The sequence below is a fragment of the Podarcis tiliguerta genome, assembly GCF_965153285.1.
Source record: "Podarcis tiliguerta genome assembly, chromosome: 9".
Lineage (NCBI taxonomy): Eukaryota > Metazoa > Chordata > Lepidosauria > Squamata > Lacertidae > Podarcis > Podarcis tiliguerta.
In genome coordinates, this window is record NC_139542.1 from 48,865,292 (window position 1) to 48,883,041 (window position 17,750).

A 17,750-nucleotide genomic window follows, 5' to 3' on the forward strand; every position below is an offset into this window, starting at 1 on the left:
TTGACAATAAAGGGTTAACTCTCTGCCGTATGCATTTCTTTGAGTGCAGTAAAAACAGGAGTCTTGTGGCATCTTAAAAACTAATGCATTTATTATGGCATAAGCTTTTGTGGACTCAAGTCTAGCATCTGACATGAAAGTCAATGAAAGCTTATATCAGAATGCATTTGTTAGTCTTGAAGATGCCACAAGACCTTTTGATTGTTTGTGTTAATATATGTATTTCAAAAACTTGTCCCTGGGACTTTGTGTCTTCAGTTAGCTTTGCTGACGATGAATCACTATTATACTGGAAACACAAACGTATTCTCTTCTCCACATAGCAATATCTTTAATTGTTTCAACACTGCAGAATTGCACAGATATTTTACATTGACTTGGCTTTCTTTAAAAAAATAGAGTGCTGTGATGCCTAGTTTTAGAAGAAAAGGCTAGAAAGTAGCCTATAGCACTTAACTTCTGAAGCAGTGTTGCATGTAGTACTTCGTCAAGTACAACAACCATATATGTCTACAGAAACATACATTTCTAGGCTACCCAAGAACTATGAAAATGTGTAAAACCCTTTTTTTAAGGAAGCAGGATGGTTTTAAAAACAACAGACCACTGCTCTAAACAAGACTAATTGCAGGGCTCTGTTTCATTATTCTCTGCTCTTCTTTGAAGTACTTTAACCAAAGGATTATGGAAGAGAAGGGCCAGTAAGAAGAGTTAAGCGTAGGATTGAAATTACCTGTTGGCACTCAACGAACAAGAAGATGGAAACCTACCATCCTTGTCAAAAGTGTCTTCCCTGTTTTAAAGCACCTTGAATAGCTGGAAAACTTTGAGCCCTTTGATAGTTTTGTGTTGCTCAATATAACCAATTCAGAAATGGGATAATACTTTATTTATGGATTATTTCTGCCAAAGGCTTCTGGCTATCTAACAATGTAAATCTCCTGGCTTAAAGATAGTAAAGTCTTCTGATAAATCCCCAAATTGATGAAACAGAAACATCACTAATCCATTTCTCAAAAGAGAATTATATTCCTGTTTTCTCAGTGCTCTATAAAAGGCTTCATTTTCACAGGGGTTTTTTTTTGGGGGGGGGGGGGGAGACCAAGCAAAGCTCAAACAGGAGGTAAAATATCTAAGCAAGGATAAAAAAATAAAAATTATGAAAGAGTAAAACAAAAAGCATTCAAGAGCCATCTTTTACCCTTTCATTAAAGAAAGTTATATGAATGCCTCTTCTCTGCATGGTTCCCCATTGACCTTCATATAACTTTCTTTACTGAAACATAAGAGCCTTGCTGGATCAGGCCAAAGGGCTTCTCCAGTCCAGCATCTTCCACAGGGCCAACCAGATAACCTATGGAAAGCCCATAAGCAGGACATGAGCATAAGAGCCTCTCCTGCTGCTATTCTTCCACAATGAGCATTCAGAAGTATATGCCTCCTAAACCTGGCAGTACCATATAGCCATCATGACTGGTAGCTTCTGACAGATTTCTCCTCCATGACCGTAGGCCTAATTGCCAGTGATAATGATTATGTGATTAAGAAGGTTTTTTTAATTTAAAAAATACCAGGTGTTGTGGGTTAGGGGGTATTGTCAAGATTGCAGTGCATAAGGAGGGGCAGTTTAAGCCTTCCATTCCCAGCCACAATATTTGTGGAAATCCCATGGCGAGGGATGATACTTCAGTGATTGTGTGCAGAAGGTCCCAGGTAGGGCTGAGAAAGGTGCCAGTTTGCATAGATAATACTGAGCTAGATGGACCAATTGTCTGATTCAGTATAAGGTAGCTTCTTGTTTTCCTGCTACCATATTATTTTAAGGATTTGCAAAAACTGAGACATACTTCACAAACATGTAGTTAAATCTGTTGCACTCGGCTGTCTTAGAAGGGAGATTCAGAAATGCTCCATTCTGAATGGACCTGCCCTTGTGGTCTAAAGGTTGAAGACCTTGTAGATATTATTACAGATTGTCCTTTTTATAATACGTTGAGTAGACGAAAACTGGGACAAATTTTAGGGAGAGATGCAGAGAGGTTTGACCATCCGTCTTTAATTTATCTACTGGGTTGACAACATAAATATACAACCTGCCACCCAGGGCTCCTTTGGGAGGAAGTGTGGATATAAATTGAATAAATAATAATAGTAACTGTGAAGACTGCACATTTTGATGTAAATGTGCAGTTCTTGAGAGAGAGTTCTTCAGGGAGATTCAGAAGCTAAGTTATGTTTTATACTTTTATTTATGTTTTAAATAATTTTGAATAAAGTCATGTCATGTCATTTTGATGTAACATATCTTGAAAGAGTGACAGTATTTTTAAAGGGCTATTTGTTATCCGTCAGTGAAATTCAGCATTTAATGTTAATGTTCTAGATGGCTTTATTTGAGTCTGAGTTAATATTTATTGATAGTTACTTTTATAATATTTTGTGATGTTCTGATGACTAGATATACAAATAAATAAATCTGATCTGTTCTAGAATATCTGCTGGCAATTAGCATGGGGGCAGGGAGGATTCCATTGACATCAATGGGAGCTTTTTGCCCAGTGCTGATTGTCAAGCAGGCGGAAGTGAATTTCATGAAAATTGCAGCTGGAGAACGAGGGGTTCAGTCTCACCTCCCCCAGCAATCTTACTAACACACACACACACTTGGTAATAACATGTTTAGTTCAGCCCACAACCTAATCCCTTTAGTAGCTATTGACACACCTTGTAGTGGTAGCCTTGTAGCACATTTTTTGTTTACAGTTAAAGCATAAGTTTTCACTGTCATTTCTCTTCAATATGTGGAGCTTTTGAGAGAGGGTCAGTGGTCCACTAACAAAGGTTCAGTGGATATAATGCTGTCAATTTCTGGGCTCCTTTATCCTAAACATATTATTAAGTAAACATGATTGATTTAACAGAATTTACTAATCATTAATAAACAGGTTGTATGGTGTGTTTTTTATGGAGACTGTTGTTTAAGAATGCCACTAACTAGCCTTGTTCTAATGGCAGGTTCATATATGGTTTGAGTCTTTCTGATTGCAAGCAATGCATTTCCGTCAGCCCACCAGAAATAATTCTTTCAGAACTTACATATGGAGGGCAGTCGTGTAATATGTACAATCCTGTGTACATAAATCATGGTTTATGTAATAATTATTAACACTAAAGACGCTTTAATATAAAATAATTTTGGGGCCATGTAAAATAATATTGTGTAGCCCTAACAATTAAATTGAAATATAATTATAGTTCATCAGTATATGAGTTGGCCTTTGTTTTCTTTTTCTGTATTAATTCTACACTGATAATTTTGCTGTATCTCTCCTAATATCCCCCATAAATCTGACTATTATAAAGTATATCAATGTATGTATTGTTTATTATATTAACATTTAACTAAATTCCATGGGAATTAACTGAAAAGGTCTGAATAAATGCCAATACATCTTTATTTAATGAAACCTTTTTAAATGGCAGTTAATCTAATGTCTGGTACTATACCAAGAAGTTTCTAAATTAATTTACTGACAAAGGAAATCAGTCATTGCAAATGGTGTTTAAATAATGATGTTCAAATAGCTGTTGCTATGAGGAAGTAAAACAGCTTGTGGTGCAACAACATGATTTATTTTGTCATCTTGTTTGTTTCATAAAAGGTTAATGGTAGGAACCTCCTTTCTGTTGACTTTGATCGGACCTCAAAGACAGAGAAGATCTACGATGACCACCGTAAATTTCTGTTGAGGATTGCCTATGACACATCAGGACACCCAACTCTCTGGCTCCCAAGCAGCAAGCTTATGGCTGTCAATGTTACCTATTCATCTACAGGTCAAATTGGCAGTATCCAGCGAGGAACTACTAGTGAAAAAGTAGATTATGATGGACAGGGAAGAATTGTATCTAGAGTATTTGCTGATGGCAAAACGTGGAGTTACACATATCTTGAAAAGGTAAAGTCCTATCCTATCGTAGGAATGTGTGTGTCTTGCAGTTAAATTAGTGAGTTATTGCTGCTGAAAATGGTCACAATGATGTAGAAGGTTTTTAGTTTTAGACTGTGGAGCTACAAATATCCATACCTGAAGAATAAGCATATGGATCGATACAGTTCCAAAAATAAGGTGTGCTTCTTACATTTGTTGGTTTGCTGCCAATTGGTGCAATCCAGTGAAAGTTAATGATGCTGTCGAAATAGATCAGAATTAAAGATTACTTGAGTGATTGCATCCCTGAAAAAGTTTAACTACAGTTGTTTTTCTCAGAATCATGCCAAATTTTATCTATTTATTATTTAGGTATTTCCTATTCCATTTTTAATTTTGAAAAGCAGCTTCCAGCACAGATAAAAACTATTGCTTGTATGCATTTGGTGTTTTCAGCTATTCTCCTACCCTTCTGCAGCCCCCTCCAAAATCAACTCTGGAAGGTTTGAAGGAACAGCATGGCAGGTGCTGCATGGGGCTTCCAAGGGGAAGGAGAATCACTAGAGACCACCCCAGTCCTTGTTCTGCTGACAGAAAGCTATGCTGAATGAAAGAGTTTTCTATCAGCAAAAGAACAGCTATTGGTTACAACCCAATTTAAAATTTGCAACAGTTAGGAAAAAAGACACAGCAGCAGAGTAACAAGATAAAATCCAATTTGCAAAAGGAAATCGAAAAGGTGTGGAGAGCGTAAAGGTTTTCACCTGGTACCAAAAGAACAGTAGACATTGTGCCAAGCAAAGCTCTACTGAGAGCTCCAAAGCCAGGTCACCATTGCGGAAAAGTCTTTTACCTCTAGTCACTATCTGCCAAATGTCACTAGTAGCCTGATTGCATCCACACTGTAAGTTTTACAGATGAACTAGCAAGATAAACTTACCACATTTTCTTTAAATCCGAACTCTCACACATGTGCTGTGTCTGTGTCTGCTGTATAAGGGCATTTCCCCAGCATGGGTGCAGCAATGCCAGTAACCTCTGCCGCCTGGCAAAGAGTGCAATTTCCTGTGCCAAAAGAAGGGATAAGGTACTCCTTTATATATGCACTGGAAACTCAATCCCACGCTTTGCTAGCATAACACAGTACTGAGCAGAGCATAATGTAAGTGCTTCTAAATATGTTATGTCTTAAAATTGAGGGCTTCATATGTTCAGTCTTATGGAATCAATCAAGAAGTAATGAAAGCATGCAACTGTGTTGCCTTCTATTATCTTTTAAGGTGACATCACTTTCAGGGGGCCAGAGCAGGCTTTGCCTTAGATAAGAAAAGCCAGGGACATATTATGACTGTTTCATACATCTTCATGTGAATAATGTAAACAAGCAACACCACTGAAGCTTTACCAAAAAAAAAAAAAAAAAAAAGGCATTTGGTGGCTGATTAACTCTACAAAGTTTGATGTAAATAATGAATAAATTGCTTTGCCCATCTGACAAATAGATGTGGAAGAGGAGGTTCAGGGATCTTCAGGCTAGTAAACTTCTCGCTAAATTATCTCTAATTACAGGAGTGAAATTGTCTCTTCCATATGTTGTTCCCTTCCTGAGTTATTGGCTTTAAGACAGTTTCACTTTTGCCAGTATTAAACATGACTTATCCAAATCCATTGACAATCTGCTGTTTGGCTGTGAGTGCCTGATAAAAGAATGGCTCAGTCACAACAAGTAGCACATTAAGAGTCTGGAGCTACTAATTACCAAACCCCTTACAATTAAGTATCCAAATGAATTAGGCAGAGAATAATTACCAATATGTAAGGTCAAGGATAACTCAATTTAGAAGATGATGATTTACTCAAACAAAGTGCTGTTATCATACAGTGGTTTTGGCATTGGATTAAACTTCCATTTCCTTTCCTTTTCAGTCTATGGTCCTCTTGCTGCATAGTCAACGGCAGTACATCTTTGAATATGACTTACTGGATCGGCTTTCTGCAATAACCATGCCTAGTGTTGCTCGCCATACTATGCAGACTATCCGTTCCATTGGCTATTATCGAAACATCTACAATCCCCCCGAAAGCAATGCTTCTGTCATCATGGATTACAATGAGGAAGGGCAGCTGCTACAAACTGCTTTCTTGGGTACAAGTCGAAGAGTCCTTTTCAAATACAGAAGGCAGACCAGGCTCTCTGAAATCCTCTATGATAGCACAAGAGTCAGTTTTACTTATGATGAGACAGCAGGAGTTCTGAAAACAGTAAACCTCCAGAGCGATGGGTTTATCTGCACCATTAGGTACAGGCAAATTGGCCCATTGATTGACAGGCAGATTTTCCGCTTTAGTGAAGATGGAATGGTAAATGCCCGATTTGACTACAGCTATGACAATAGCTTCAGAGTGACTAGCATGCAAGGTGTAATCAATGAAACTCCATTGCCTATTGATCTTTACCAGTTTGATGACATCTCTGGAAAAGTTGAGCAGTTCGGAAAATTTGGGGTTATATATTATGACATTAACCAGATAATTTCCACAGCTGTAATGACTTACACAAAACACTTTGATGCCCACGGCCGCATAAAAGAAATTCAGTATGAAATATTCAGATCCCTTATGTACTGGATTACAATTCAGTATGATAACATGGGACGGGTAACTAAAAGAGAAATTAAAATAGGGCCATTTGCTAACACAACCAAGTATGCGTATGAATATGATGTCGATGGGCAACTACAGACAGTTTACCTGAACGAAAAAATAATGTGGCGATACAACTATGACCTGAACGGCAATCTCCATCTGCTCAATCCAAGTAATAGTGCTCGTTTAACACCACTTCGGTATGACTTGAGAGACAGAATCACTCGGCTAGGTGATGTACAGTACCGTTTAGATGAAGATGGATTCCTGCGGCAGAGGGGTACAGAGATATTTGAATACAGCTCAAAGGGCCTGCTGACCAGAGTTTATAGCAAAGGCAGTGGGTGGACAGTGATATACCGTTACGATGGGCTTGGGAGACGAGTTTCCAGTAAAACCAGTCTGGGACAACACCTCCAGTTTTTTTATGCTGACCTCACATATCCTACAAGGATAACTCATGTATACAACCATTCAAGTTCTGAAATCACCTCTCTCTACTATGACTTGCAAGGACACCTCTTTGCCATGGAGATCAGCAGTGGAGATGAGTTCTACATCGCTTCGGACAACACAGGCACGCCACTCGCTGTTTTTAGCAGCAATGGTCTGATGTTGAAGCAAATCCAGTACACAGCTTATGGCGAGATCTATTTTGACTCCAATCTTGACTTCCAGTTGGTGATTGGATTCCATGGAGGCCTTTATGACCCTTTGACCAAACTGATTCACTTTGGGCAAAGAGATTATGACATACTGGCAGGCCGTTGGACTACACCCGACATTGAAATCTGGAAAAAAATAGGGAAGGATCCAGCTCCTTTTAATCTATACATGTTCCGAAATAACAACCCAGCCAGCAGAATACATGATGTTAAAGATTATATCACAGGTAAATAAAGGTATTTTTTTTAGTGATTTACACTTGACAGGAATTTCTGCTTGCTCATAATCTACCAGGTTAGCAAATTGCGTTGTACGCAACACCTTGGAATTAATTACCAGTGACAGTCAATTTGCACAGGAGTTATCTTCCAGGGATAGCACGTGAAGTCAAAATCGTGTAGAGTCAAAACTCTTGGCATTCAGTAGTAGGTGGGATTGCCAGAGTGTTTTTTCACTGGATACTCACACCCTTTCCTCCCCCTTAATTTTTTTTTTTAATTGCCAAGTCCGTAAAGCTGAACATGCACAACTTAAATGTGTGTAAATTGTGAGTTACTTGTACGCTATCTAGCTGACAGCAGTGTGTGCTGAATATGATGAGGGATATAGGCCACTAAGGCGAAATAGTTTTTGCCATGCATATTCTAGTTCATTCAATCTCAGTGAGAACAAAAGCAAATAGAGTTGTGTAAAATATATTCCAAAATACATCTGTCAAAGTCCATTGTTATTACTGAAGCAATGGCCTTATCTCCTGGGATCATTAACTGGCATTTGGCTAGGAATGGTCAACACTCCTCATAGTGGGCCCTGTCCTTTGTCCTTGCAGAATATTACAGCCCTCTTAAGAGATTCAGAACAAAGGAATTGCAGGAAGGAAAACACAATTTTGATGTTTCTATATCTGACTAGACAGTTCCCACAGCAACCATTTATAAACTAGTAAGGTATTGAATATTATAGGTGATATTATGCCAGATGGCAACTTTATATAGAGTGCCTGGTAGGGATTCTTACTTGCATGATAACACCTCAGATGATCATCTTTGTGAAGGGAATCTTTCCAAGCCATCGTCTACCAGTATGAAAAATAATGTGCTATCACTCCCACTTGCTGTTTGTGGCAGTGTATTCATTTGCATATTAAATGAAAAATAGTGTTTCTTATTTCCCACTGTTTTGTCATCTCACCTGGTAATTTAGGAGTTCTCAGACAAAATAGATTAATGCAGGACCTAGGCCTGCTTACCATGTGCTTTTTACTGCCAACTTTCACTTTACAACTTTCACAAAGCTAAAACTACTTGTTGTACCCATTATATGTTGATAACTACTGTATAAAATGTTGTCCACAAATATCTTTTCCCCCTTCCCCACTTTGATGAGAAGATCCAGTGGTCATTCAGCTCAAATACTTATCCTAGCACTCCCAGCACCCTAAGAACAATGTTTCAAAAGTACTTGTGGGTATTGTTTGCATAATTTAACTTCTTAGTAGTACATCTACAACTAAGATGTGGTGCAAGAGGAATGGGTGACAGAATGCCTCTTTCCTCATTATTGTATTATCCTTCTGCTCTACAGCAACGGTGTAGACAGATTCCAATTATACTGCAAGAGTACTAGTTTGGCACTTCCCATAAAAACAGACCCTTCAACTCCTGACTTTATGTGCTGAATTAAAGTAGGACTAGATTCATTCCCTGCCTTCTAAAACAGTTATTTTCTGGGTTTTATCTCCAGCAGTCAAAATAATCGTAAAGTCTTGTTCCTAGTAGCTTGTTTTGCCATAATAGGGGCAGGACAGGTATGGGAACGTTTTCCTGAATTTGCATAGTTCCCAGTCATGTGTAGTCCTGAAGCAAGTCAGAATCTTACGGGACAGAATTGTCTGTGCTTTAATAGCTGAGGAGATGGAACACTACCATCTCCATCTTGCACCCATCAGGAACCAACAATGTAAGATATTTAAAGAATAATGGTGTGAGATTTTGACTACTTTGAATATTTACAAAGTTGTTGGCCTCATCTCATAGCAAAGGGATTTTGTCTAGAAGGGTGCATTGCTTATGAAGATTAAGTTGAGAGGAGGAAATAAGTTATCCTGGCTCTAGACCCTAGATCATTTATCATGTCAGCTAACAATAATACCTGCAGATACTGTAAAAGTCCATGCATGCACGTGGCTGTGAGTTTTGACAGTGCAGATTACCTGCTAGATGAATGAGCAAGGAAGGAAATTGGTACTTTGCCCATTGACACTTCTGCTGTAAAAGCCAACAGTGTTGCTTTTCTTTTGAGTCTGCACACCCATCCTCACTTCCGTTTGTCCCGTGATTTCAAGCATTTCCAAGTCATGGGTCTGAGAGAGGTTGTTGGTTTTTTTGTACCACTGCTTTCCTCGGAAAAACCCAGAGTTTAGTGCTGAATGGGAGCAAACATCAGTCAGGTTTTCTGCAGATTGATGTGTACTCTGATTAAGCAGTAAGGAGTGGGTATTCCCAGGGAAAGTGGGGGAGGAACCCTCTCGAACCCGTGGCTTGAAATCACTTGAGATTGTGGGACAAATGAAAGTGTGGTTGGGCCCACAGTCCCAATCCAGCAACACAAGCCGTGGAAACAAATCCAGCTGCTGCTTGCAGAGTGTATGCAGCAGGAGCCACACAGGCAGCTTCCAGTTTGAAAGGGAAGGTGCAGATGACTCTCATGGGCTCAGGATAAGAATGGATTCTGCATCTATATTGCCATTTTCCAAAGAAGAAGAAGAATGTTTAGATGAGCTAAGATATAACCATACTATGGTTCCCCCCCCCCAAAGTATATTTGTGGCTCAAACCTGAATCCAGGCCAACTGATGTGAATGCCTGTAAAGTTAAATTAAACAATCAGGGATTGAAAATCTGATCTCTCTCTCTCTCCACAATTATTTTGTTAGATGTCAACAGCTGGCTGGTAACATTTGGCTTCCACCTGCATAATGCTATCCCAGGATTCCCTGTGCCCAAGTTTGATTTAACAGAGCCCTCCTATGAACTTGTGAAGAGTCAGCAGTGGGATGACGTACCGGTAAGGAAAAAAAAGAAAGTGAATATTAAACTGTGTCAAAATTGAATACAGGACGCCATGCTGTTTGAGCACTATAATCCTCAAAGGCTTACGTGGCATTAAAAAATATTTAAATGCACTTTGTAAAGACTATTTTTTATTCAAAAGATATCCATAGACTAGATGCTAATTCTGCTCTTGCTTGGTGCATTTGCTAAAGATTAGGTCTGAATTTCGACATATCCTAATTGGCTTTTCATAATGCAAACTAAAATAGGAAGAAGGATAGACCTAATCAATAAATAATAGTATTTTGAAACCCTTTTTTAGAATTGTAACTTTCCCAGTGGAAGCTCTGGAGATTGGATTTATACCGGCACCCTGCCTCAAGGCAGAAAGTGAACACTGTAATAAAAAATAGACTGTGAAATAAACAGAAGAACAGGTGATATAAATTATGCATACCAAGCACCAGTACAATTTTACTTCTCTTTAATATTAACCATGTTTTATATGTGAAGATAAAATATTGAATGTGAAATTACCTCAGGTAAAACCCATTACATTTCATAGAGCCAAAAAAACTCTAGGTGCTTATGAAATTTTTTGATAAAAAAAAATCTCCTGCGGTCCAGAAATATGTAGCCAGTTTAAATGATGGACAAAAATAAATGGAATGTAAAACAGAAAAGCCCTATCTGGTATTTAGGAAAATAGCGATTATAAATCTTAACTGTTCAAAGATCAAAAGGCCATGCGCCATCAAGTTTCCAGTTACTGGCAGGGAATGAGAAACTTTAGAACAGTTGCTCACTCATGACAATTGTTCTAAAGCATCTTTGTAACTTCTCTGGTTTTTAAATTAAAGCATCAGGATGGTTTCATGTGCTATATAGGTCAAGAAGCCACCACCTGCATCAGTTTCCCAAGCTGTATTCTCACAGCAGAAACCATATTCACACAACCCATAAAATTGTATCAGCATATACTTTCTTTCCTGTGCACAGGCCCTGAACACAGGAGGAGCGAGTGCATTGGAGAAATAGCTCTAGCTTCTTCCCTCCTCCATTTTCTTGCATTGCAGGTCACGGGAATGTAAGACAATTTATACCAAATCAGACCATTGACCTAGCTAGCTCAGTACTGGCCACACAGACTGGCAGGGACTCTCAGATGGGGCCTCTCCCACTCCTGCCTGGTGATGCTGTGGATTGAACCTACAACCATTTGCATGCAGAGCATGTGCTCAACCACTGAGCCATGGCTCTTCCCTTTCTGCTCCGTCCTTTCCTGGCTCAATAGCCATCCACCACTTCCACCTGCCTAGTCTAGGAGTCAGGCACTTCAGGCCCAGGTGCCAAAGCCAGGCCTCCTCGGGTCATGCCCCCTCCTCAGCCCACACCCATCACTGATCCTGCACTAAGCCCTCCTCCTGTAGTTTTGTCTGACTGGAATATGTCTTTGAACCATAATAACGCCTCTCACTTGCCTGGAGAGATGCATGTGTAGAAACCTCTGGCTTATATTCGGCTGTACAAAAGAGTCACTCTCATTGCCCCACCCACCACTGCTGTGCACCCACCAGAAAATTGCCTAAGAGGGAACACTGCCCATGGCAGAAGGAAATGTTCCCTGGCATAGCCTGCTCATCCCTCAAGTCATTCAACTTTTGGTACCATTCTGTGTGGCCAACATTCAGGGCATTGGGTCTTTGAAAGCTTTGAAATTATTCTCTTTACGTTATGACTAGGTGAATGAACAAATTAATGCCTTTTAAGTACTTTTAAATATGTACACACCTCCACACAGGGCAAAGGGAAATGGACCTTGGTTACTGAATGCCAGTGGAGACATATTATTAAGTGATCCACTCCTCACTTAGTAAGTGCCACTTCAACCAATTATGTATGTAACTTCGCTTTATGAGAAGCATTAAATGTTCAAGGTAAATGACAAGAAGCCTACAATAGGTTTATCACCACCTAGCTTATGTTTCCATGTTGGATAATAGGAGAATATAACACTGCAATTATTACGTAAGTGATGTAATGTGCAAGGAAACTCATGGCCATTATCTTAGGTCTTTCAACCTTTCTGCAATAGGAATGATTCGGAGGGAAATTGCTAGAAATGCTTAGATCAATAACAAGTGCAGTAATCCTTTCAAACTATGTTTTTTGTCTGTAAGGTAAGAGCTGCACTGTGAGCTTAGCTAGATGTAAATAAGGTTTTTTCATTTTAACCCTTGCCTAACATTTATTTGCCTCTGTAGCCTTTTGCAAGCTAGTTAGCCTCACTGCCTCCATTTCCCCATCTGGAAAATGTTTATGCTACAGCTTTGTACAACTGGTTTCATGATGGATTAATTAACATATGATATACTTGTGCAAATGCCAAGTATTAAGCATAATAATCCTTTATGTACCACCTTTTACATTTTTTTGGAGTGATTCAGTGCTAGAGACTTTTTTTGGATTCTAAAAGAGACAGACAAAAATGAGAAAAACATCAAACAGTATCAAACAAAATAGCACTTGTAACAGTGGAATTCAGTATGTGGATTCAATTAACTCTTTGGCAGTGTCGGTTGTGGCATATCCTATTGTCAGCACCAGGCATTGTGCCAATAAATGCATGACTGTTGGAATCTAGGGGCTACAGATGGTTTGTAAAACTTCTGTCTGTTCTTGTTTTCAGCCAATTTCTGGAGTGCAACAACAAGTGGCAAGGCAAGCAAAGGCTTTCCTGTCCCTAGGAAAGATGGCAGAAGTCCAGATCAGCAAGCGCAGACCCGGCGGCGAGAAATCGTGGTTGTGGTTCGCAACTGTGAAGTCTTTGATTGGGAAAGGGGTTATGCTGGCTGTCAATCAAGGCAAAGTGCAGACTAATGTGCTTAACATTGCAAACGAGGATTGTATCAAAGTGGCAGCTGTTCTGAACAATGCATACTACCTGGAAAACTTGCATTTCACCATTGAAGGAAAGGACACACACTATTTCATCAAGACCACCTCACCAGAGAGTGACCTGGGCACGCTGAGACTGACTAGCGGACGAAAGGCCCTAGAAAATGGTATCAACGTCACCGTTTCCCAGTCTACCACTGTGGTGAACGGCAGGACTCGTAGGTTTGCCGATGTTGAAATGCAGTATGGTGCACTGGCTCTTCATGTCCGCTACGGCATGACACTTGATGAGGAGAAGGCACGGATATTAGAGCAGGCTAGGCAAAGGGCTCTTTCCAATGCCTGGGCCAGAGAACAACAAAGAGTGAGAGATGGAGAGGAAGGTGCCAGGTTATGGACAGAAGGGGAAAAGAGGCAACTGTTGAGTGCTGGAAAAGTCCAAGGATATGATGGGTACTATGTACTCTCCGTGGAGCAATACCCCGAATTAGCAGACAGCGCTAACAATATACAGTTCCTTAGGCAAAGTGAGATTGGAAAGAGGTAACACACTGGTTGAGCCTGGGCTGCCAAAGAGACTGACCCTGTACCAGTGTCTTCTGAGGGGGAGACCAAATTGTTTTGCTGCATTACTACTTGAGCCTAAATGTACACCTTTGCTCAGATTTTTCTGTAGCACAATCCCAATAAGACTCTACAAGAAAGAGAGAGCCTTCCAGAAGAATGATATTGCTAAAAAGAAAAACTGGGAGTTGTTTTTCCCTACTCTGAATGACCTTAAAGGTGATCTGCTTTAAAGAATATGTTTACATATGCATATCGCTGCACTCGAGTTGGACTGAAAGTATTACAAGGAAGACCTAAAGGGTTTGCAACAAGCTGCCTATTCTTTTGAGGCACTGTCTTTTAACTAAGAAACAGATCCATACAGTGTTTCCAAATATTACTAAATTGTTGACCTTTGCTTACAAGAAACTAGTCTCTCTCTCCTCCTCTCTCTCTTGCTCTCTTCCTCTCTCTGCATAGGATGTGGTATATATCTTTGTTCATTTTAAAATGTGGGGCAAAAACTCTTGTTTATGGACACCCCAATGGCTTTAAACTGTGCTTCTTTCTAAAAGGACATTGGCACAAGCAATTTATGCTACAATGGGAATTTAATAATGGATTTTACAATGATAACGTGGTTTGCCTTGGGTGGGGTGGGGGAATGGCAAGTAGAATCCTTGTCACAGAGCAGCAAAGGAAACCTTGATTTTTTTTGTAAATTATGTGAGACAAGTTGTTTATGGATTTTTATATGAATTACAATTTACTGTACATCAAATATTAGTCTCAGAGGAGTTAATTTATGTAAAGTGTTTAAAAAAGGTTTATACTTAAAATAAAATGATAAAAATGTGCAGTGTGTGAATTTTTTTAAAGGAATTGCACCTTTTGTTATGTTATAGCTGTACAGTATAAAGAGTTATATTGTAGAGATATAACAGTGTATACAAATGGACAGAAGTGTTAATATTTTTGTATTAGCTTTAAAAACAGTGCATTTTTCTCTTGCTTGTGGGAAAGGTTGGTGTGGGGCAGCCACTCCGCCCCGCTTCCTGTGCCCTGCTTGGCCCTCGCCACTCGCTGCTAAGAGGGAGAGCAACTCAATAAGATTTATGTATGACAGTAGAAGACTTTTGTAGGCTGGGCTTGCCTTGTCCTCTTCCAGCCCTAAAGGTGTATTTATTCATTTTGCGGCTCTGTTGTGTATTTTTAAAATGTGGGATGTAAAGCTGTGTTATGTGGTGAAAGGAGCAATCCTATCCATGTTGACACAGAGAGTTTAGTCTCATTGTGTTCAATGGGGCTCATTTTCTAGTGAGCGAGTTTAGGATTGCAGCCTCAGGTGCTCTGCAAATGTACATGAATGGAAAGTTGGTGCAGTGCTCACTGCCACAACGACAGGGCTTCTGCCTATGTCTTCTGAAAGAAAGGTTTTCAGTATTTCACTGGAAAAACACAGAACAACATGGGTAGGTGGAAAACCAAGTTAAACTAATACCCTAGCCTTTAAACCTCTTGCCCACCAAAAAGAGTCACACACACACATATGAATTGCAAGAAAAAGGAAGGTGAGAGTATTAACTTAGTGCCTAATCCACATCATAAAGCTACCGTACAGTTTGGCAGGGCTTTTTTCAGCTAGAACCTCACAGGAACTCGGTTCCGGCACCTCTCAGATGGGTGGCATTGCCATTAGAAAAAGGGAGGCGTTCATGGTGAGTTCCAGAACCTCTTTTTCTAGGAAAAAATAGCACTACAGTTTGGCATGACCTGCTCATAAGGACAGTCCAATCTAATATGGCTGGACTCAAGACATGCAAACAGCAGAGGTTAACACAGGCCCTTTTGAGGCAGGTTTCAATACTGGGCATCTGCTCTGGAACATCTGAAGTAACAATCAAGGGGAATGCTTCTGATATGAATATGTTCCAAGTGCATCTCTCAACACAGTCTGCTGTCCCTGATCTTAGATTGGGGGGGGGGGGGGGGGCGACAGAAGTCTCATACCAAATGATAGAGCTCTCTGGCAGGTTTGAACTCCAGCACCTAACTTTATAACAAAATCACATCACTGGGAGACAGTGGCTCTTAGTATGCCTGAGACTGCTTTCAGAGGAATCTAGGTCATGTAATCTCACAATATGCATTCTATTTCAGTAGAACAGAATTCATCACTCTTCCAAAATTCTGAGACTCTCAGCTTCCAGTGTGCTGGGTTTTTTTATTAAAAAAACTACCATTCAGACTTGCAGAGATAACATTAAAAAATAACATTCACGTATGTACTTCCCACTAAGCCTTCCTGTGCTAGAGAATCTGCGTTAAAGTGTTCCTTGGTTTCTGGCCTCTGCTCATATGCCGCCCCTTCATCAAATTTTATAACTACACCAGTTCCAAAAAGCTCAGCACTTGTAACTGGACTGAACCATGCCTGATTAAAAATGCAGTGGGAGGAGGTTACATCATTTGTAAGTGGGCAGGGAAAGACAAAGAGGGGCATCTTATTTTTAGGGCTACTCCTTCCCACATTCCTCAGTATTTCTGGATAAGATCCCTTGTTCCTGAGTGCTGCTTTCAGCCACAAAATGACTAAAATATTGTGGGGTTTGTTTGGGTTTTTTGGGTGGGTGGGGGAGAAACGTTAATTGTGCTGTACTCAGTATGCAGAATGGCAACAAATGGCAGGTGAATGTGTCTTAAATACCTGAAGGGGTGAAATAAAAATAGTTTCCTAACTGCTTTCTGCACCGAGATTCTATAGTATTATGTGTGCTCTCAACTGCACAGTAGGAGTCTTGTCAAACAGGCTGTGAGTAGGTCAAGCAAGTTACTGAATCCACACTATCAGTGCTGTTGCTATTCATGTACCCCTTGGGTAGAAGCTACAGAACTGCTGACATTTAGAATAAAAGCTGTTATTTTATTAAAGTGCAAATTAACAGTTAAGTTTGTTTTTATTTTTCAACCTTCAAAGAGCCCAAATTTAGCAACTATGATTCATGAAACCCACAGCTCAGTGCCATTATTTCACATATTATTTTAATCTGGGAAATGTATGGGGATTGCAGTTCTGTTAACTCGGATTTAACAGCATTGTATTAGAGGTTTGTCAGCTCTAACTGTGGAAGTAGGTTCATGCTCAAAAAATGTAGTGGAATGTTATTGACTTGGAATACCGCAAACATATCCAGTGTGTTACATGTCAGAATAGAATTAAAGCTTCTACTTCCTGTGCCCTTGTTCCTTCTCCCTGGTTTAGGCACAGGTAGCCCCCAAACTATAGTTTCTCTTGATGGTCATCTAGACTTAGATAAAGGCCCAACCAGCAGCCTTTTCTCTACCTATACACTAAAGAGAAAAACAATCATTCTGAGATGGACATGCTCCTACATGAGACAGAGACTTTGGGGGATTTGTAAACAAGAAAATTTAAAAGAAATGGAAAAAAATGTATTAAAATAAATACCCTACAAAAAATAAGGAGATTCAGAGTATTTTAGGCAAAATGCTTTCATGCTATTTTGAAATGTAAATTTTGTCTGATTTGTATTGTTCTTTTAATTTGCCTTCTGAACTTTATATGTGTCCTGAATTTTTCCACACCTTGATGACTATAGATTGCATCTAGGCTTTCCAATAAAAGCCAAGCCAATGTGTCTGCGTTTAGATTTGTTTTCTTAACTATGTGTGTCAGACATTATAACTGTGTTATTGCTTTTCTGTTCCTACTTGTAGATGCAAAGTGATCCAGTACTGCTAGTATTGATTCATTTGCTGCCCAGTTGGGAGTTGTTTCCTGCCCCCTCTGCCCAGTGGCCCAGACTGCTAGCTCAGCAAGGCAAATTACTCCATGGGATCTCTCTAGCGGCCTACTTTACAGAAGCATTAACTACACCTCACATTGTTAAGCATCATAAAGCTAAGAGAAAATGAAAAATGAAGGCTTATTCCCTTTCATATTAAAAAACACAGCACTTAATTAAAGCAGCTGATTATATATAACCAG

General features: G+C 39.6%; 1 protein-coding gene and 1 long non-coding RNA gene across 24 annotated transcripts in view; one reads left to right on the forward strand and one right to left on the reverse strand.

Annotated features, from left to right (window-relative positions):
* Window positions 1-14,596, forward strand: part of TENM3 (teneurin transmembrane protein 3) — a 1,235,569-nt gene extending 1,220,973 nt beyond the window's left edge. For all 18 annotated transcript variants that reach the window (XM_083456978.1, XM_083456989.1, XM_083456990.1 and 15 more), the window contains 4 exons: window positions 3,663-3,959; window positions 5,859-7,470; window positions 10,180-10,310; window positions 12,987-14,596. In XM_083456978.1, coding sequence (XP_083313104.1) covers window positions 3,663-3,959; window positions 5,859-7,470; window positions 10,180-10,310; window positions 12,987-13,742 — 2,796 coding nt within the window. In that variant the 3' untranslated portion in view covers window positions 13,743-14,596. The remainder of the gene's footprint in view (window positions 1-3,662; window positions 3,960-5,858; window positions 7,471-10,179; window positions 10,311-12,986) is intronic.
* LOC310685423 overlaps window positions 1-17,750 on the reverse strand; it is a 66,954-nt gene that overhangs the window by 19,358 nt on the left and 29,846 nt on the right. The window contains exon 4 of one of the 6 annotated variants that reach the window (XR_014515233.1): window positions 4,873-4,997. The exons of the other annotated variants lie outside the window; for them this stretch is intronic. This is a non-coding gene — a long non-coding RNA (uncharacterized lncRNA). The remainder of the gene's footprint in view (window positions 1-4,872; window positions 4,998-17,750) is intronic. 6 annotated transcript variants of the gene reach the window in all.